The 22,027-nt window shown below is 29.7% G+C and overlaps 1 protein-coding gene across 5 annotated transcripts in view; it reads left to right on the top strand.

Moving 5' to 3' along the window:
• Myo10A (unconventional myosin 10A) overlaps positions 1-18,183 on the top strand; it is a 208,194-nt gene extending 190,011 nt beyond the window's left edge. For all 5 annotated transcript variants that reach the window (XM_074142245.1, XM_074142244.1, XM_074142243.1 and 2 more), the window contains 22 exons: positions 289-492; positions 1,818-1,939; positions 3,301-3,509; positions 4,213-4,304; positions 4,464-4,558; positions 6,344-6,462; positions 7,473-7,630; positions 7,741-7,869; positions 10,153-10,281; positions 10,362-10,465; positions 10,830-11,025; positions 11,633-11,725; positions 11,824-11,891; positions 12,651-12,918; positions 13,009-13,213; positions 13,313-13,461; positions 15,097-15,291; positions 15,389-15,544; positions 15,623-15,830; positions 16,110-16,228; positions 16,362-16,545; positions 17,311-18,183. In XM_074142245.1, the coding sequence (XP_073998346.1) occupies positions 289-492; positions 1,818-1,939; positions 3,301-3,509; positions 4,213-4,304; positions 4,464-4,558; positions 6,344-6,462; positions 7,473-7,630; positions 7,741-7,869; positions 10,153-10,281; positions 10,362-10,465; positions 10,830-11,025; positions 11,633-11,725; positions 11,824-11,891; positions 12,651-12,918; positions 13,009-13,213; positions 13,313-13,461; positions 15,097-15,291; positions 15,389-15,544; positions 15,623-15,830; positions 16,110-16,228; positions 16,362-16,545; positions 17,311-17,333 (3,225 nt within the window). In that variant the 3' untranslated portion in view covers positions 17,334-18,183. The remainder of the gene's footprint in view (positions 1-288; positions 493-1,817; positions 1,940-3,300; positions 3,510-4,212; positions 4,305-4,463; positions 4,559-6,343; positions 6,463-7,472; positions 7,631-7,740; positions 7,870-10,152; positions 10,282-10,361; positions 10,466-10,829; positions 11,026-11,632; positions 11,726-11,823; positions 11,892-12,650; positions 12,919-13,008; positions 13,214-13,312; positions 13,462-15,096; positions 15,292-15,388; positions 15,545-15,622; positions 15,831-16,109; positions 16,229-16,361; positions 16,546-17,310) is intronic.
• The last annotated feature ends 3,844 nt before the right edge of the window (positions 18,184-22,027 follow it).

The raw sequence follows: 22,027 nt of genomic DNA, 5'->3' as shown, positions 1-22,027 counted from the left end.
GCGTTATAAAACTAGTGAGATTAGTTTAACAGGCTGCTGTAAATACTGCTAAAACTCGAAAGGGAAGTTAGATGTAACGTATATCCTTGTTGCTGGCATACTAATTCGTAGAATGAAATTCATTAAAGACGATGCCGGTACCGTAAGCTTTATCTTTCGAGTTAATCTGTGTTTTATTTTTTGAGATGGTAATTACAGTTCTTTCCGAATTACCTAAAAGGCAACCTTTTTATAAGGAATTAAACAAATTTGTAGGTACTCAGGTAACAATTTTTAAATTTTCAACAGAGCACCGTACCTCCACCACCTCCTCTGCCACCACCTCCAGAACAAGGCGATCCGAGTGAAACTCGTCCATTCATGGATCCCTATGGCCGAGCAAAGACTGTCCGGATAGGCAAATGGCGATGGCCACCACCTAAAGATCAGGATACTACTGATGCATCATTTTTACAATTTAAATTGAAGCAGCAACGAAGAAAACATTCACAAGTAAAGAAACATTTTTTATGTTTTAGTTTTTTTTTTTTTAATACAAATATATATAAAATAATAATAATAATAACTACTGTAAGATAAGATAAGATAATAGATGGGACGGGACCTACGCCCCATCGCAGCCACAAAAGGCTTATTGTAAAGCCCCTTCTTAGTGTAAATAATAATACGAATATATTATTACATATAAACGTTAAATTAGATAACGTTCATTTCAATCGTTATAGCGGGATTCTTTTCATTAATACTGTAATATTAAAATTGACGATAATTACTTTATTATTATTGTTATTATTACTATTATTATTATTATTTATTTATTTTTTTTTTTTTTTTTTTTTTTTTTTTTTTGGCGCATCAACAGCTGAGGTCATTAGCGCCCGGAGCTTTTTCCAGTGCACTGCCGGCCTCCGGACAGTGTTCTCTCGTTACAGACAACACTGTCCATCACCGGACAGTGAGCTGTAAGAAGCTCCTAGGAAGAGAAAATCTAAGGGTCAGCTGCTGGATTCGAACCCGGGACCTCCGCGTGGGAGTCCAGTATGCTAACCTCATAGCTAATCCCTTTATTATTATTATTATTATTAGCTTGAGATGGAAGTAATTCTAAGACATGTTTTAATGAAAGAAAAAGAGCTCTGTTTTATCGATAAAATCAACGATATTATTTAGTTTTGCGGATAAAATACCGCACTAACAACACCTAAACAACTTTTATCAGTAAGTTGTATTAAAGTATTTATTAAAGTGGTTCAAGTATTTCATCCTAGATTATATTCAAAATCTGTTCAAGACTAAAATAGATATAATGAAATAATTATGTGGTTCATTATTTACTTATTCTTTTAATTTTTACCTATCTATCTATCGATCTATCCTTTAAATATCTCAAAGTCGAATCATTGTTTTTTACTATAACTTATCAAAGTTAGTTTTTAAACATTCATAATTTGTTGTGAACTGGAAATTGTTAAAATATGGCATAAATACTGTTCATTTTAATTTAACATAAAAATTAATAATCTAAAAAAAAAGTACGACGAAATTATAAATAATTTATGTGCCAAACGTGCGGAACATATTCATTTCCATGTTCATGACCGCACTAGTAATCATTTTTTATTATTATATGCAGAACAATTTAAGATTGCAATTGCTCCACTTTATCAAGATTCAAGAGCGATCATAAAACTTGCTTTAAAACCTTTATTATTTCTTTTTATTAAAGTTCTTTCATACATTTTCTTCGTTTAAGAAATAATCTTTGAAATAGCGTTATTACATGCAAATGAATGTAATAATGTAAAAAAATTTTTCAGGACATAAATGAAAACAATGAGAGTGGCGTAGAATGGGAAGAATTTGAAATGAATGACGCTACTCCAGTCAACAAACCTAAAGTAGTTGAACCTGCACCAAAATCTAAAACTAGCTCATTTAAGTAAGTTGCAATATTTTTTTTAATCATCTTGATAATAATAATTAATGCCGATTGTCTGTTGAAGCTAAAAATTACAAGCTTTACAGAATTATATGCTTACTATTTTTTGGAATAATTTATTTTTGCTCTTCGAATGCTGCAATCATTGGCACCCCTGATCATTTTTTTGTGTTACCATTGGGACAGCACGTATAACCTTCTAGCGTTCATACACGACTCCTCTTGTCCAACAAGTAAGTGTGTAGCCTTGTGGATTAATTAGGCATGTTGAAAAATCTTGATAAAGTTGTTGTTTTTTTTTCAATTTCTAGTAGTATGTCAGAAATGCTGGCAAATTTTCTTTACATCTGTAATAAGTAATCAACTGTCATCAATTTCCCATCTCAATCTCAATGACGAAAGCCCATCTCTGGAGTTTTGGGCTTTTAATGATATAAATCACCACAGTAAATCTGTTGTAGGTGTCCTAAGAAGACGTGAAAAGGAAACTTTCACGCCAAAAAATTGCTGATGTAACCACTAACATTATTTCCGTGGTACATATTACTATCATGTAGAAGTTCTGTAGTCTATAAAACTATAACAAAATTTAAACCCACTTTTGTTACCAATTAAAGTCTTTTTTTAATAAAAAAAAATGTTCTAAGTTGGATTCTGATAAAATGTATTAACAAGTGTTTATAATTGAATACTGTATCTTTTTTTTCAAATAAATAGCACAAATTTTCAAAATGGCTTTCTCTATTATAAATGTTATGATTATTTTTAGCAAGAAAAATGAACACGTTGGTGAATAGTTATTTAGGTAAAGTGTAAAATCAGTGCCGGAAGTAAGCTTAGAATTATTTTCTCATCCTTCATTATCTTTCGATCCTAACACAGTGATAGTAGTTTCCTGCAATGCCATCACAATAGAGAGGGGAAAAAAACATTTGCAATTGAATGATTTATTTTCTATTCATATCCCACTCCCTTCCTGTTAATTCACATTAATTACAAAGAGGCACGCTTTACTACTACAATGCACCAGTTTTATATATATTTTTTTTTTAAATTTATTTTTATCGTTGGTCCGATAGTTTAGTGAGGTAGATTACGTTGATCTATTCCCTAAAGAGGCAATGTAGATGTTACTTGTGTTACGCTTGTTTCCTTTATTGTGCTCCTTTATAATTGTGGCTAAAAATGATGAATGCATTTTTGGAATGGATTAAAAAAGAACTTCTACAAGATGCAGCAGAATTTAAATTTGCTACAGAAGCTCTTTGGGAAGAGATTGAAATCAAGGAGTAAATAATTTAATAAACAGTCTTTATCAAATGAGAAATTTATAAAATAACATTTGGTTCATTCTCTTTTAGAACCATGGAAGCAACTGGACAGAAAGCCTCTCCAGGAAGTGTTGGAAAGCTGAGAATCAGTAACGAGATGAAACATAAATTGGAAATGGTAACCGCTAATCATAGTTTACGTTCAACAAGCTCTCGAGCACCAGCGTTACCATTGCCAAATATGAATCCACCAGCCAAATTGGATTCTGATAGGAGGAATTTATTGCAACATCAATTGGGTATGTTTATGTCTTTTTCTTTTCAATTTGCATTAAATAGGTAATTGGATTTTTTCTTTAATAAGTTCTCAATATGAAGTACTTTTCCAAATTTGCTCTAATTAATCCTATCTTGTCACAAAGGTATGACGCCTTCAATCCCAAAGCAAAAATGAACTATTTTACTATTATCTTCTTATAAAATTATCTAATGTGGCCTCTTACAGAAATTAATAAAATATTAGAGGATAGGAAACAAAATAGGACCAAAAAATCTTCTAGAATTGACATATTTAAATAAATAATGTATTTAATAATTTGAAAAGTTCAATATTTTTTAAGTACCCAACTTCTATTACCTGATAGTTAAAATCCTTCAAAAATTATTTCTTCACTTTAAAAAATAAAAACTAAATTAAAAATTGTTTTTTAGAGTAGTTAGTAAAATCTCTGATTTGTGTCTCACTCAGATACCAAAACTCTATTTGGGAAAATTTGGTAACTGTTTATAAACTGAGTGAAGGTTACAATAACTTTGTGTTACTTTCTGTTATTGTTCTGTGGTAAGAGATAGTACTGTAATTGTGCTGATTTTTTGTAAGGTACCCTGATTTCTTTAAAACTTCTTATATTTAGAATATTTTTCGCTAAAAGAATTTTAATTAAATTAAATGTGAGAATGATTTTATAAGTTCTTTCAAGTTGGATATATGGTATTTTACAGCTGGACGTTGGGGTAGTATAGACAGTGTTGATACCAGAACAACGACTAAGGAAGAACGAAATGAAGTGTCCACAAGTAACATCAGAGGACCGGTAAGTTTGTTTATTTTGTTTACAGGCGCTTCCCTTTATTAAATAATCACTGATGCATTCAATTATGCACATTCATTCTCCCAACATTATGCTGTTATTATGCTTTGTAAGTTGAGAGATGGAGGAAACACACACACAAAAAAAAATGAAATGTTGCAGGTTGATAAAGCGGCTCCAAATTGGAGACCCCCACCTCCGCCGGTGGCGCCCCACCCCCTAACACCGTCCAGAACCAGCAGTCTATATGGACACAGGTCAGTGATAGTGTAGTTAACTTAGTGAACAATACATCTCTTAGGAGGATCCCCCTCTCACTTTGCTTCTCTACAATATTTTTAATAATTTCTTTTGTTTCAACTTTTAATCATTAATTAAATAATTAGGTAATGAGTTATATAACTTTCATAATTATTTTATATTCCCAACTTTTACTGTACTTTTTTTACTCTTCATATTATTTACTATAAATTTGATTTAATTCTATTTTACGTGTGCCTTTAATCTCTCAATCCGTCAACGTATTGCAATAAAGGATATGTAAGTATATCAAATAGTTAACTCAGTTAACCTTTTCGTATTACCTTCCTTTTTCTACCCATAAGGAGAATTATGCCATTCTGTCACTTTTTTAACGTTTTGCCGGAAATACCTTGCTTGACCCCTTCTTTTGCAAATACAACTGCATCTGTGCGCGAGTACATTTTATTATTATTATTATTTATTTATTTATTTACATCAGATAGTATAAATTGTGGAAGATTAACTTCATATTTCTCCAAAAGTACCTCCAAGAAATTCCGTTTAGTAAAAATCTGAAAACAAAAGAAGCAAACTTGGCTGAATAGCATTTAATTTTTGTTCATGTTTGCATCCATGAAAATTGTTGTCTATTAACTGTAAACATTGTATTTATAAGATCCATTCATTTCTATAAGGAGGAAATATTTCAGAAATTTGTAAAAACTTAGTTTTTAATTGAATGCTTAGAAAACAAAGATTTTCTCAAGCTTGCTGGGAAATCTGTTAAAAAAGAAAATCTATATTAGGTAGAGTAACATTCCCGAGATTTGTAAATACAAACAACTAAATGTATTAAGAAATGTCAGACGCCATGAGAGCGGTTATAAGGCTAGACCCGCAATGCTTAGACGTATTGTTGGTTGGTTACTGGTAGGACATAAAGCTCGCCTGAACAAAATAGGCATTACTCTTTCAGATTTTTGGATAACAATAATGGAAAAAACATCACAATATGGTACCAATTGTTTGAACAAAGTTATGAAAATTTAACCTAAAAGACGAAAAAAATCACAATTAGTGATAATTAAACACTTTCCGCAGCTATCTAAATCAATTTTTACTTCAACCGGAAATATGGACTTTCCTCAATTTTACTTTAAGAACATTCTAAAATTGAAGGTTGGACATACATCATTCCCAATTTTATCCTAATTCACTTTATTAGTCCAGTAAAAGGTTACTCGCACAAATTAGTTATGCTTGAAATCTTCATAATATTTACAGACGTAAAACCTTCTAAATAACATTTAGTTCTATATTTATCACTTTATCGTTTGGTATAAATTATAATTAAAAAAAAAATAAACAATATATTTGTGAGAATTGATGAATGGTAATAGTAGAAAGTGTGGGAGGCTTTCCGTGTGGATATAAATATTTTGTTAACCTGTTCTTCCTGATAGAACTTTCAATTAACTCACAGGTCTCGATATGTGCTCACTAAGAAGAAAGTAAATAAGTTTACTTTTTATTTACTTGTTATATTCCATTTTTTTTTTTAATAAAAAATAAATTATCTAGAAATGTCTTCTTAAATTTTAGTTTTATTGAAGTTATAATTATATATTTACAAGACTATATTATTGCTAATTAAAATTTGTTGAACAACTTTGAAGTTCAATTTAATTTAATTGCAATTCCTTTTAATATTACACTCAGATAAAGTAATTAGAGTGACCATATATGATCCTTTATTTTTTAATTAGTTTATTAAAAATTTTAATGTTTTTCTTTTACAGTACTTCAGCCCCTCCAGCACCAATTGAACCAATTAGAAGAGAAATCTATACTGTGGAACAACAAAGTATGTTTAACAATCACCAGCATAATACTGCACAACATTCAGATCAAATTGAAAGTAAGTTACTTCTAATATTTATTAGATTGGAATAGATCTATAGAAAATAATAATTTTGAAAATATTAAATCTGATTAAAAATGATGAATTATAATAAAATATAAACTGTAACTGAGCTAAATAATGAATTCTTTACAATCGTATGTTTACTATTATAAATCTGGTATTCATTTAATTTACTGTTAAAACCAAATTTTCTTCTTTATGACTCATTGATTACATAATTTTACAGAATGCACCTCTATATTTTTTAGGCCTAAACTTAATTAAATATAAAGTTAACTTCTTATAAAGTGAAGAAACAAATTCGTTTGATCTTTTTATTTTTTCAATAATGTCATATAAACCAATTTTTGCATTATATTGAAGTTATCTTTAGAAAACCGGCTATAAAACAAGGTCAAATGCATTTTTATTAAAAAACAAATCTCACAAATACATATTAGAGTTACAAAATAATCCAGACAAAAATACATTGCTTTTTTTTTTAATAACAAAAATGTGGCCGAACTACTTATGACCTAATGATATTTGTAACTAATTTTTTGTATTCCAAAGCTAGTTTTTTTTTTTTTTTTTTAATTACTAATATTCGATTTTTCATTATCCAGAATATATCCAATTATACAAAAATCTCTTCCAGAAATTATAATTTTTCTAGCAATCCAAATGAACGAACAAAAAAATCCAAATTTTTTTTTTTATATTGCTTCAGTTTTGTAATCATATTTAATGTAGTCGTAATCATGTTCATATTTCCTTCAATGTTATATATATATGTATATACTTCTCTTATTTCCATACATGCGCTCATACTATTTCAAAAGCCGGATGTCTAATATTTCAATACGAGCTAGTAACCTTTATTTTTATTTATTAATTTCTTCACTTTCACTTCGCCAAAGATGTCAAGACAGATTGTTATGACAGTTATCTCTAAAATTTTGTCCATGAGACAAGGCATTTCATTATTTTATTTTTTTTATTTATTTTTTTTATTGTTAAAACAGTTGAAGAAAGTGGAGAATTCTTAAACGGTGTTATAGATCCATTACCAGTTTTACCAACTCCTCCAGAAATAAATACAAATACTAAATTACATCCACCAAGTTCTGCTGCATATTTTACATATAACAGAGTTGTATGGAAATTGAATGTCCGTAAAGAGGTTTGTTTTTATAAAATTTAATATTTAATAAATAAATAAAAATAATTAATAATTTGGTCTAAACCATAATTGTTTATTGTGGAAAATTATATTATTATATATTTTTATAGCTATTTTCGCCAAAAGAGACTGTATCAAATCCATTAGTACTTCATCTAGTCTATTGTCAAGTTGTGAAAGACTGTCTCACTAAACAAACACCAAGAATCAGTAAGGATGAGCGTGCAGATATGTTACAGGTGAGTTAGTGTATTTTTATATCGCTTGTAAGTGTCTAATTTACACTTACGAGGGTCGTTTGAAAAGTCCGAGCAAAGTCAGAGAGATAGCAGTACTGGCGCGTATCGAGGTTATGTTTAGTTAGTAGCATCTCTTGGAAGAACACACACCAAGTTTCAGCCAGATCGGTCTATTTCTTTGTGTTTGGCATTCGTTTGAATCGAGGAAGTCGAGTGATTTTCAAAAAATGGACGAAAAAGAATTTCGTGTGTTGATTAAACACTACTTTATGAAAGGCAAAACGCCTCAGGAGACTAAAGAGAAGCTTGATAAACATTATGGTGACTCTGCACCTTCGATTAGAACAGTTTATAAGTGGTTTCAAAATTTTCGGAGTGGCCATATGGGCACAAGTGACGCTGAACCTGTTGAGGTTACTACTCCAGAAATCATTGATAAAATCCATGATATGGTGATAGATAACAGAAGAGTGAAGGTGCGTGAGATTGCTAGTGCTGTGGGCATCTCGAATGAACGGATACATAATATTTTGCATCAACATTTGGACATGACAAAGCTATCCGCAAGATGGGTGCCGCGATTGCTCACGCTTGACCAAAAACGAAATCGTGTGAAGTGTTGCAAGGACGGTTTGCAGCTGTTCCAGAAGAATCCGCAGGATTTTAAGCGTCGTTTCGTCACTGTGGATGAAACATGGATACATCACTACACTCCTGAGACCAAAGAACAATCTAAACAATGGGTTACCAAGGGGGAATCTGCGCCCAAAAAGGCGAAGACCGTTCCTTCGGCCGGAAAGATTATGGCGACTGTCTTTTGGGATTCGCAAGGAATAATCCTCATCGACTATCTGGAAAAGGGTAAAACTATTACAGGTGCATATTATTCATCGTTATTGGACCGTTTGAAAACCGTGCTGCAAGAAAAACGCCCACGATTGGCCCACAAAAAAGTCCTTTTCCATCACGACAACGCACCAGCTCACACCTCAGCAGTTGTGGTCGCAAAATTAATGGAAATAGGGTTCCAACTCGTTTCACATCCCCCCTATTCTCCAGACTTGGCTCCCTCGGACTACTATTTGTTCCCCAATATGAAGAAATGGCTGGCGGGAAAAAGATTTTATTCAAACGAGGAGGTGATTGCAGAAACGAATGGCTATTTTTCAGACTAGGAGAAATCCTATTATTCGGAAGGGATCAACAAACTAGAGCAGCGTTGGACGAAGTGTATAAGCCTAAAAGGAGACTATGTTGAAGAATAAAAAAGGTTTACCCCAAAAAATTAAGTAGTTTTTATTTTTGCACGGACTTTTCAAACGACCCTCGTATTAACATCTAAATGTTAAAATTCATTCATTGAATGAAGCAAGTCAATTAAAATGGTAGCTATAAAAGAAATGTTTCTTTCAAATAGCACAAATTAACATAAAATAACTGGTTTTACTTAACTATGTTCCTACTAATTCCAATTTTTCCTTGTTAGTTATTATTAGTTTAATGAACTTACCTCCCAAGAATTCACTAAAGTACTGGGACTTTTATTGTAATCGTTCTGATTTTCTGTTCTCCATAAATGAAGCTTTTTTTAGGACCCTGAGTATAAAAAAAAAGTGGATTTTTATATATTTTTCTCTGTTTGTTTGTCTTTCCATCGTAACGCCAGACGAAACGTCTCATTTTCAGAAAATCCAATAAAATCAGTCTACAGAAAATACTAAAGTACCTACCTATTTAACGTATTAGCTAAATCGTTTTTCAGTTTTTTTAAAAAAGAAAAAAGATCTTATTAAAAATGGCTCCAAGATTTCTTTAAATTTTGATTATTAATTATTCTAAATATGTAAATCTATAACTTACACACGTTGCAAAAAAAATTACAGTTTTATTGGAGGATTTGCCCTATATCATAGGTTCGCCATCACTGGTCTAGAATGTAAACATCCTCATTTTAAAGTCATAATACGCAATGTAAAGTTCCCCTTTATCTAACTTTATGATTTGCTAAGCACAGCAAAACATTTACAATTAGTAATTTTAAATAAAATCATTGTACAACAGCACTATGTTTAGCCCGTTGTTAAACGTAAAAGTTTTTTTGTTTTTCTTATTTTTATAACTGCATTATATTTCTGCAACTAGTGAAGTTTATACTACATGATTTATAAAAATGCGTTTGTAGCATGAGGGCAGAATTCACCCAATGGTAAAACTCACTAAGAAAATTAAAAATAATGTAAAATTACTACAATTTTTCCAGCAAAATCTTGGATTCTGTTTCAGTTATTGGAGAAATATGGTGTAACATTAACAAACTATCAAACTGGACAACATAAAGCAAATGCAAAAAGAGCAGTAGTTGATATGGCCAGGCATTGGTTAACCTATTTTGCCAGAATATTTCCACTAACAGTAAGTTCTTTACTAAAATATAGGATAACTATTTAAAAAATAATAATAGTTTTTTTTATTTATTTTAATTCATTTCTTAGGGTGGACACACATTTCCAGAAGCACAAATGGTAGCCGTTAGCCATGTGGCTTTAAGACTAGCAAAATTAGACTCTAACTACCTCAAGGTTATACATAGTATTAAGTAAGTCATTTTTATTTTAATAAAGTAATAAAAATAAATAATAATGAAAAATTATAAGTTGCTTATAATACGTTCTATTAATAATTAAATTATTAATAAAATTAAAGTTTTTCAAGACATTGTAAAAGTAAGTGTATGGAAAAATGTATGCTCATTAAACAAAAATTATAAAAATAAATAAGAAGACGATGTATAATAAAACAGGAACTAAGGTTTGTTGGTAAATGGTATTAGTCATAATTCCGACATGAAATTACTCTTCCTTCCAATTTAATAATTGTTCAGAGTTTTAACTCACCATGTAAGGAAAACCAAGCACAATTTATTTAATATGTTACTATTTTTTTTTCCTTTTTCTTTTTAGATTAAATGAAATAGCTGATACAAGTTTAAGCAAAGGAGGTGGCTCTTTACATATAGTTTTGAGTTCTGGGGAAAGATTCCCACTTTATACAAATCGAGCCAAACAATTACAAATACTTATTAATAATTTTGTAAGAGAAGCAGCTGGTACAGCAAATACTACAATAAATAGGGAATTACATCAAGCTAGAATGATTGTAAGTTATCAATTATTTTAAAATAAGATAAAAAAAATCGTGGTTTATTTTATTAACAGATTTATGTTTTACTAAATCATGTTTAAAGTTAAGTAATTTTGTTTGGATTATGTGAAATTTAAAAAGAAAGAAGGTTATTTTGTTATGATTTGTTAGATATTGACATGGTCTGTGTTGAACAAATCCTTTTACTTAATCTTTTTTTCTAATTATTAAATTTAACAGAATTTTGTAAGCCTCTGTGCAAAAAAAAAAAATCGTCATTCATATTTTCCCGTTACAAAAATGAATAAACTAAAAAAATAAACTCAGGTTCACTCCCTGGAATTACTCCCAGTTATCTTTAACGTTTATTTTGCCATTTTTATTCATTTATTTTTGAATAATTTAATTACATTACGAACCCGTAAATACAAATAAAAAAGAAAACTGCTTTGTAGCTTAATAACGAATGCAATAAATAAATATTGCGCTTGTTTCGCATAATTTAGATTAGTTTTCGTTTAAATTATTTTTTTTTTGTGCATTATTTTAATTAATTATGAGTTTGTTTAAACTGTAACACTTGTGTAAGTAACATGATAAAAAATTAATATTAATTAAACAGGAGGAACGAAGCAAAGCATTAGACCATAAAGGCTGGCAGCAAGACATGCGAGTCATTACCCCATCGGTTCCGTTCAACAATCACCAACCAGTTGTAATATATACATATATATTGTTTTTCTTACAATCTTCAGTAATATCATTTAATTTATGTAATAATTCTTATTTAATTGTACAATTTCTCAATTACAGGTTTCTGACGATGGCAAACATTCATTACTTCAGTTTGCCATGCATCATTTCAGGAAAAGTCCAGAAAAGTAAGTTTTCTTTTCAAAATTTTTGAACGTTAACTTTGATTGAATAAAATAAGTTGCAATAAAAAAAAAAGTGCTGACAATTATTTTTAATATCGAATAATTCTTCAATAAAATTATGGTTTTCCAACTTAAATTAGTCAAGGTAGCCGGCCATTAAAGTGGCTCCCCCTACCAGAAAGTTTTGCTATTAAACTAGACTCCAAATAGTGTTTCATTAATTACATAAATATTAAATTTACTGTACTAAATATTAATAACATATTATTTAATACGGACTGGTAAGGGTGCTTCTAGAAATGACGATAGTAGTCAAGCCTTCGCAAAATTGGGTTAATAAATGGCTGACAAAAAAAAAGTCACATTTCTTATTATTTAATTTTTAGGTAAAATAATTTATTGCGTTTACTAGGCAATGAAACTTTTATTTTTGAATTATTTTCCCAATTTTAGAAAATATTCTGGATAATAAATTGCAGAGACTTGATGGCCAAATGCCATATTTAGGACCATCAGTATTGCATTTGCAAGGGTTTAATTTTGTTTTGGTTTATATTCATTTTTTTTAATCTTAAGGAATTAATGCAAAAATGGTTTACATCTCTTATTTCATAGTTAATCATAGAGATCTAATTTTTCAAAATATTCAAATTTTCTGTGAAAGAAATTTAATAACCTTTACTATTGCTACCTTTTTTGAGCCAAGTGTTTACTTATTCGGATATACATACATTTATTAGTTATATTTCTCTTTTTTTTCAGATTTGAAATGCTTAAAACACCAGATGGTAATATCACTGGCTCTTTAAAAGTCCTCCAAGGACATAAAAAAGGAAGTGATTGGACTTGGAAAGAACAAGTAGATCTGGTCAAATATACAAATACTCCAATAACAGAATCACTACTTAAATTAGGTCCTGAACTGAATCAATTGGCTATAGAATGTTTTGAATGTGCTATGAGATATATGGGAGACCTTCCAACTACGCCAGATTTAACAGAAGTTAAATGTGTTTATACAATATTAATGGCAAGTATTCGAGTATTCTTAAGAGTTTTATTTTTAGTTAATTTTGATTATATGAATTTAATATGGTTTTTGTCTTTTAATTACTTACAGCATTGTCATAAGCATGCCCCATTAAGAGATGAAGTTTACTGCCAGCTGATGAAACAAACAACATCTAATAAACGAGATTCAGCGCAAAGAGGTTGGCGATTATTGTCAATTGTTGCTGCCTATTTCACATGTTCTGACACCCTTAAACCTTATCTTATTAAATATCTTGAAACTGCTGCTTATGATAAGCGAAGAGCATATCACGGTAAAAAAAAAAGTCTTATCTTTTTAAAAAAAATGACCAAATTTTCTTCCCTTGAAGTTAATTCGAAGATATTGATTAAATTTATTACTAAATGACCAGGCACAGCGAGCGTCTGTTTACAAAATTTAAGGAAAACATTGAGATATGGCGGAAGGAAGAATGTGCCTAGTGTGGAAGAAGTAACAGCCGTTAGCGCTGGCAGAAACTCCAAAAGGCAAATGTACAGGCTACCAGGTGGCAGTGAAACTGTAAGTGCCTACTTAGTAAAACATTGTTACAGATGTTCAAGCTAGATAATATTCTTGCTGTCAGAATCGTGCACGTAAATTCGTATTATCATTGTAACAAGTAACATTAAAATAATTTCTACTAACTAAAAGATTTCAAAGAAAGAGTGAAAATAAGTATTTTTAGATTCGAGCTGTTGTTTTCTGTACAAAACTTTAGGTATCAAATATCGTTCGAATTAAGCAAGAAAACTACTAATGGATGAACTCTTCCAACAGGACGTTTTGGCAGTGGTGATAAGCGCTCTGAAAATCCTTCTCTATATGGAAGGCTTATTTATCATCTTTTAGAAATGTTAATTATTGAACGTTAATTTGGTAATAATCAAAATTTAACCGCAGATTCTAAAAGCTGCATTCTGATGATTTTTAATCGATTAACAACAAAGTTCAGTCTGAACATTTTTTTATAAATTTCTACTTATTACTTTCGTGCCTTTTAAACTCTCTTACATTGCCTTGTTAACCAGTTAACTGTTTATGACGAAGATATTCGTCATGAAAAAAGTGTAAAATTTTGTGTTATGACGAGTATATTCGACATGCGTTTTCAGTATTGGCCTTTGGCAGTTGATTTTGCAATGTTAGTTAAAACTAAAATATATTCGTAAACTGCAAGAAGTTTTGAACATTTTGAGGCCATGTCGAAATAAAAAGAACTTATAGATAGATATAGTATGAATTAGTATTCGTAAATGTATCCTTGTCTTTTATTAGTAATCACTGAATCAATAACGAATTCATATATTGTGTTAGGCTGGACTATGCAGTTAGTGGCGCGCCTGGTAATAAAAAACGGGATGAGGATCCTTTTGTTCCCTATTTACCTGTATTCAAGAGGCGGAGTTTTTTTTGGGGGGCTCATGTGCAGGGATTTAGGGATCATCCAAATTGCTGAGTGGTGGGCTACTAACCTGCCAAGATATTTCCCTACATAATTGTTTGTGTTTTATCATCAGGTCCAGGGATTCATTTCCATAAATACCAGTCAGTATGTTGCAACCTACTCGGGATAATTGCAGCAGTATGCATTCTTTGCAATTTGGTATTTATGCAAGGAGAGTATTGAGTGAGCTGTTTAGTGGCACCAGGTTTTTCCGAGTTTTATGATTTTTTGTCGGATTTCCTCATAACACTTTATCATTTGAATGCGTATTTGAGATAATAAGGTAATTTTGGAAAATATTTTTGTCCAGTCGAAGAAAGTAAATCAGTGTGTAGCAAGCTGTTACCAGATCAACAACAATAGTATATTCGAGTGCAACGAAATTTATTTTTTATGTTTTTGGTTCCTATTTATGTTAATATAAATAAATGAATAAATGTACATACAAGGAAAAAAAAAGTAATTTCATTTCAACCCAGTTTCATATCAAAGATACTCTGGGTTTGACAACTATATTCGTCATCGCTTAATTTGTACGACGCACGTAGGGGACACATTTTCCAACAAGGCCAAAACAGTTAACTGGTTAATAGTCTATTGATTTATATGGATAAAACTGAACTTGAAGACAATCTGGGACCTTGGTTCTATGCTATACAGCGTCTATTATTTTGAACAATAATAAATATATCTTTGGTTTTGTTAATTAGGTTGTGCACACTAAATCCACCACAGTGGTCCAAGATGTTGTACAAGAAATGTGTTCACTAATTGGTGTAGAAGATCCTAATGAAATACAGGAATATTCTTTGTACTGCATTGTTGAAGGCGATGCATTCACCATGCCATTAGCCAGGGAAGAGTACATCCTTGACGTTACTACAGAGTTATTCAAAAATCAACAGGTATTTTTGTTGCATTATACTATATTATATTATTTTGAATTTTTATTTTAATTGTATTCTAATTTATTGCAACTAATTTTTCTTTTATTTTATCTAGGTGTTCTACTTGATATTCTGCCGTTCTGTATGGCATTTCCCATTACATCTTGAAAATCAGCTGTACGTTCAAGTGCTTTTTAATCAGATTGCACCCGACTATCTTGAAGGACTTCTTTTGGTGGCGCCTAACGAACACATTCCACCAGATACAATCGTATGTTCTTATTAATAAATCTAGATAAACTTAATTTTGATTTTTTGTTCATAACAATAAATATGGTTGACATTTTAGTTTGAAATGAGTAAATTGGGAGCGCTGCTACATCGAGCTGCTGATATGACTCATCCACCTGGAACTAAAGAGACAAAATTTCTACTTCCAAAACCAGTACTAGGTTATAGAGAAACTAGACCTGCTGATTGGGTACAGATGGTGCAACAAGCTTGGTCGGCTGGTGTACAAAATATGACTAGTATTGACGCAAAAGCGATGTTATTGGGTAGAGTATTTATTTTAAAACATTATTCCTATAAATGTTAAGAATTTATAGTAAAGTTTGAGAAGTAATTTAGAACCATATCCATTCTGCCTTCCAGCGAGTAGTCGTCTATCAATTATGCAATGAATTTGAGGTAGAGTAAGACATTTAATGGCAGCAAGTGCTAGACGTGATTTAGGCTGATTCCTTAAGAAGTAGTTTTTCTACTTCAATTTATAAATAATGTTATACAATAAATTTAAAACATTTTTAGAACTTTGCTTGCTTTCTTGATTGCAGAATTATTAAGCAAATGGCCTCTTTTTGGATCAAGTTTCTTTGCTGTAAAACGAAGTGGAGATCAACAAATTCTCGCCCTTAACAGAACTGGTGTACACTTTTTACATCTTGTTACACATGTAAGTTGCTTTTAATAGCTCACACTGAGCTACAATTACTTGTGATGAAAACCAGCATTGTTGAAAAATCAATAAAAGTTAATCTAATTCTTGTATAGTGAATTTACAATGGACTCTTTATTTATTTTTACAGGAAATATTGTCCACAGTTCCTTATTCAGAAGTAATTTCAACTAGAAAAGTACGAGCTGAAAGTGGTACAATGTATTTAGAATTAAAAGTAGGAAATCTGTTTCAACAAAGGGTAGCCAGATTACAAACGGATCAAGCGCACGAAATTGCAAGACTTATAAGGCAGTACATGGCATTACATAGGCGTAAGTTATTTTTCAATTTTTATTATTTATACTGTTAGCTTCACTATTCTATTCTGGACTGCACAGGCTTTCCAGATAAAACCTCATTTACAAAGTTGGGAATGCCATCGTCGATTCTATCAGCTGCTGTTTCGTTCGATGTAGAATTGCTTTGTGAAAGCTAATGCTTGAGCAAAATGGCATTTACGATCAAATAATGCAAAATGTCAACATTGTAGTGGGAAATCTTCTTTTTAGATGCGCCAGGAGATCTGGTAAAACGTTCCTAATTTGATTGATTCACAAAATGACATAATCCTTAGCTCTTACGTCGTCCAAAGTAGTTCTATTAAACCATACTGAGACACAACAAAGCGTGGCCGAGCACAGCTACTACAAAAGATTAAAAATAACAAACCTTCGCTAACTCCTGTTGTGCAGAAATCCTTGTATATAAAGAGGTTTCTGAATAGAGTCAAAGTGAACTGTATCGTGCTATACTGTTTCGAACGCAAATACAGTGTATAGAGATACAATTATTGTGTGTAGTTTTGTTTCTGTTCAAACCTGCTCTCTATTTGATCAGTTATTCGTTGTAATTGTTGATTTTATATTTCTTTAAATGTTTCAAACCTTTTTTAAAAACAATTTTTAAAGCAAAAAAAAATACAGTGTTGAAAAATAATTAAGTTACATTTTTATATGGCTTGGGTTATAAATCTTGATTATTTGATCCCAATGTGGTAAACTTCTTACTTACTAAACCCTTATTTCTTATTTTTACAGAGAGATTATCGCCGGAACATTAAGTATTAAAAAAAAGGAAAGAAAGACAAACTACTTGTAGAAATGCTGCTAGTAGCAATTTTCTACACTCCATGTAAACTTGCTGCTCATTGTGTTAGCTTTAAACAATATTTTTGTACAGATTTATGTAGATTATTTCAATTAGCGCTTATTATTATTAAGGTAATTTTATATATATTGATATATACATAGATTGAAATATGTATATTTCTTTCTGTTAATGAAAAACATTATTGGCCTGTTTACTTCTATATTCTTTATAATTGTTTATATTCAGATACATGTTTAAAAACAAATATATAGAATAGATGAAAATAAATACAAACTGGCTGTGTTAAAGCAATAGTAAAGATGAGAAATTATTCCGTCCACAAAATTGTACAAAATATTTTCATTATCAGATCCAATCTGTTTTAAAGATTACAACGATATTAATGTTTTATTGTTTATTTGTATTTTACGATCTTTTAAACATGTACAACATTATGTTAAACATAATGTTTATAATAAATGATATTCTGTTGTAATTTATAGATTTATGTGGAAGTGTTACTAAGTTTATTTTTGTGTACCATATTATGTTAGTATTTAAAATGTCCATATATTTTGATTAATAATATAAATATATTGTAAAGAAAAAAACAAAAATGATCACCCTATCCTTTACCTGCGAAAATTATTTTTTCATAAGTTATCCTAATTTTTTTTGTTTCTAGAACGACTAGAAAACTTCAGACAATGTTATCATCAGATCTAATTCAGCCGAGCAAGTACATTATTAAATGTAAAGTTATTGTTTAAAGTAATAACTTTAATAGAATAAATATTTCTTTCTCTGTTTTTATTATTTAATTCTGCTCTCAAATTTGTTGTGACTAAAATCTTGGTAATATGATACTCAAGATTAACATAATTTTAGTGCAAATATACCGATATTATTTGCACAACTTTCATTTAAAATTTATTATAACTCAGTTTTCATTGATTTACTCGAATGCTTGGGGAATTAACAAACACGCCAAGTCTATATGGACATTTACAAAACACTAGCTAAAATAGAATCTAAAAAAGGTGGACAGAAAACTGACCGACTGGATAACTTAACTCCCACTGGATGTAACTACATTAGCAGTTTTGTTTAAATCGGTGATTAGAGTAAAGATGAAATATGGTAGGCCATTCTCTGTATACATTTGGAAGAAGATCTGTATGCAAGGATTTTAACAGACGCTTTATTTCAGGAAATGCTCGATGAAAGTGCATGTGTACAGAACAGGTTAAGTGCAAGAATTTTCTGTAGAAAGATTTCCTCTTCGGCCCATTTTTCTCTCAAGGAAAATTATCTACGCCTACATAATTGATACGTATTTTTTCAAGAAGATTCAGGTCAATCCTAAATAATAAAACCAAGAAGTAATGATGGTAACTTTGTTGTTTTTTTTAAGTGAATAAAATATACACTAATTAAAATTCTTTTTTTCTTTTTTTTTTAATTATTTTACTAGTAGGCTCCTTGAACTGGTCAATGTCTTAAGTGCATTTTTATGCGATCTAGCGGTAGTAATTAAAACTAAAATTCTGTACTAGTTTTTAAGTTCGCCACTAGGTAGCATAAGAGGGCCGTTAGTTGAAATTAATAGTCCAGTTCTTTTCACTTATTTTTCATGACATAAAAATTAAAATCTTAAAGGAATGAATGCAAATACGATGATAAAATATGAAACTAATATAATGATGATTAAGAAAAAAGAAATAAGTAAAGCAAAATAACAAACTTTATTACAAATATGATAAAATATCATAAGAAATTATAAAGAAATTGTGAGAGTGGTCCTAAAAGAACAAGATAAACAAAGTTGAAAGAACACTTGAAACTTGAATGAGTATAAAAAATGTAAATTTATAACAATTAAAGTTAATAACAATAAGATTTAGTAAGATATGTGTTAATTTTTACTGGGAATTATTTTTTGTAATGACGATACAAGTTGCAATCCCTATAAAAATCAATATTTGAAAAAGAAATAGACACTAGAAATTCGCTGACTGAAAGAAGGAGAGGCCCAGCTTAGCGGGGGGAATTAAGAAAGAAGAAACAAAAGTGGAAGTGGGGAACAGTCACCAAGATTCTGTAGGAATTGTTTAATGACTGTCTCTTAAAATAAGTAAAGGATTTGGGTGTAACTTCTTTTGGCTGTACATTGGAATTTTTTAAAATTATTAGCACGATCAGAATCGTTTCAAATGTTTCGATTCGTTTTAAGAAACGCTTGTAATTTTTCTGTAAAAATCTTTAGCAAGATCTTACCTTGAGTATGGTATTATAATAAATAAGAATCTATTTTGCAAGGTGAGCAAATTTGTGGAGTTTCTATTGAGGTAGTTCAGTATAAATTCTTCTGGCCTTCTAAAGAAAACATGATTTCATTTTTATACTTATTCATAGGCCTATTATAATTGGTAATTTTATTTTGAAAAGAATCATCATCTCTGATTGACAGCATTAATTTAAAATTTCTCCTCTGTCCGCTTAGGGAGTTTATATGATCTCTATTTTCATTGCAAACTTCGTCATTCTTAAACACGAGCAATAATTGAAGATAATCTTTACAGTTACTGTCTTTATTTAGAAAATTTAGTTTAAGGTTAATGTTTAGCCCTAGCAATGATGGAAATCTCCTTTACCAGATTAAAGGATTCCTTTAAAATCGATAAGCCCTTTGATCAAGGCTAATCCTGCTTGCGACAAATTCAACTCATCTAACTATAATAAGTACATCTCGTAGAAGTTATTATATTTATCTCTAACCTGCACATTATATTATCTGAATACATCAGGGGCAATGATCAGAATACAATGTTGCCACCCTTTCAGCCGAGAAATGATGAAATAGAATTATCGGCAGGAGACTAATCTATTTCCACCTAGAACGAAATTTCAAATAGGATTTTAAGGAATTTAGGTAGTAAAAATACGATTATTTTTGTTGAGAAAAAAAAAATTATTATTTCTTCTGATAGGTAAATACAAATGACTACCACCCTTAATTAAAAAAATAAAAAAAATGAAGTGTTGATGTTATGGAAACAAAATACAAAATATACAATATCTTATTTTTATTAAAATTACATATAAATAAATTTGATTGTTTTTCCTTTCTCTCTCTCTCTAAAAAAAAGAATAATTACTTTTTTTAAAAAAAAAAACTTTGTTTTTTTGGAATAAATAAGTGGAATGTGAGATTGTTACATCCATATTGAGCTCCGGTACCCACAATCAAAACAAAATAAAATACTAACTACTGAAATTAAATAGTGATTTGTGAATCAAAAACGCATGCAATCGTGTTGAAATTGTAGGAACTAGTATAATCTTTGTGTTTAATTTTTTTTTATCCTTTTTAAAATTTAAACAATAATTAAGGGAGAAAAATATTTAAAAAAATAAAGAGGTCCAGAATTTGCTTAAGGCACTCTAAAATATTCTTTGGAATGCGCATTTATAAATGTAAAATAAATAATTTTCGTTTTTATGCCAATATTTACATTACTTTTAATTAAAATAATTCTATTATTATTTTTTTATTTTCAATTATTTTCTTTCTTTTTTTTTTTTGGATAAATTGAACAAATCCCTGACAATTATGGTATCATTATTTTTTTCCTCATAGTTTGTCACAACGTTAATTAGATATTAGAAATATGGTAAAAAATATTTACATAGGCACTGTTTTGATATTAAAAAGTAGCACTTAATGGTAAATGAATGAAAGAAGGCACATGTTTTAATTTCTTGACAATCCAGCCTAACTATAGTTACGACTAAATTTATTTTGTATAATTGGTCTTATAATAAGATAAAACATTTTTTTAATGTGCCTTTTTGTATATATCTTTTTTTCATTCTTGTTTTATAAAATAATTATTCTAGAATCTACATTGTACACGGTATACAATAAGTTAAAAAAAGAAAAACAAAATCGAAAAACTAACATCACACTATAAAAAGAAGTTACTTTTAAATAAAATTTGCTTTTTTATTTTTTGCTATCTGTGGCAGTTAAAATTGAAATTTATGAGTTTATACAATTTAATGAATTAAATAAATAAAAAATTAACTGTTAATTTATGGTAACAAATATTATTGAAATAATACGTTGTACTTGTGTGTAAAATAATCTTTGTCCAAAAAATCCAGAATGTCTTGGTAACTTGTCACATGTCCACAGATAACAAGCTAAATATTCTACTGACAAAATTATTATTATAAAAATTATACCTAAAAATAAAGAAAATTGGAACAAAAAAAAAAAAAAACTGACGAGCTCCTTTAACGAGTATTTAGCATTTACGCTACTGTTTATTTTTATTTTACAAAAACGTTTTATGAAAACAAAAATTATACAAAATAAGTCTATAGTTAAATTTCTAGGAGCCACACTTTTTTTCCCCTTTTAATATGTAAGCGTTATAAAATACTGTACAAAACAGAAAGTTTACAGAGCAAAAACTGAATATCAGTTATTCAATTATTTTTTGTTTACTAAATTCTGTGACTAATACGCAAATTTTTATTTTATAACTTTTTAATAATTGAATAATTTTATGATTAGACATATATTTTGAAGAAGTTCTTTTATTTAATGAATAAGTAAAGAAATTTTAATTAAAGTTGTAAACAATAAAAATCTGGTGT

The sequence above is a fragment of the Rhodnius prolixus genome, unplaced genomic scaffold (genome assembly GCF_049639745.1).
Source record: "Rhodnius prolixus isolate KJV_2025 unplaced genomic scaffold, Rpr scaffold_6, whole genome shotgun sequence".
NCBI classification, from domain to species: Eukaryota; Metazoa; Arthropoda; class Insecta; order Hemiptera; family Reduviidae; genus Rhodnius; species Rhodnius prolixus.
The sequence above is the reverse complement of the archived record's forward strand: the minus strand, read 5'-3'. Positions and strand labels throughout refer to the sequence as shown.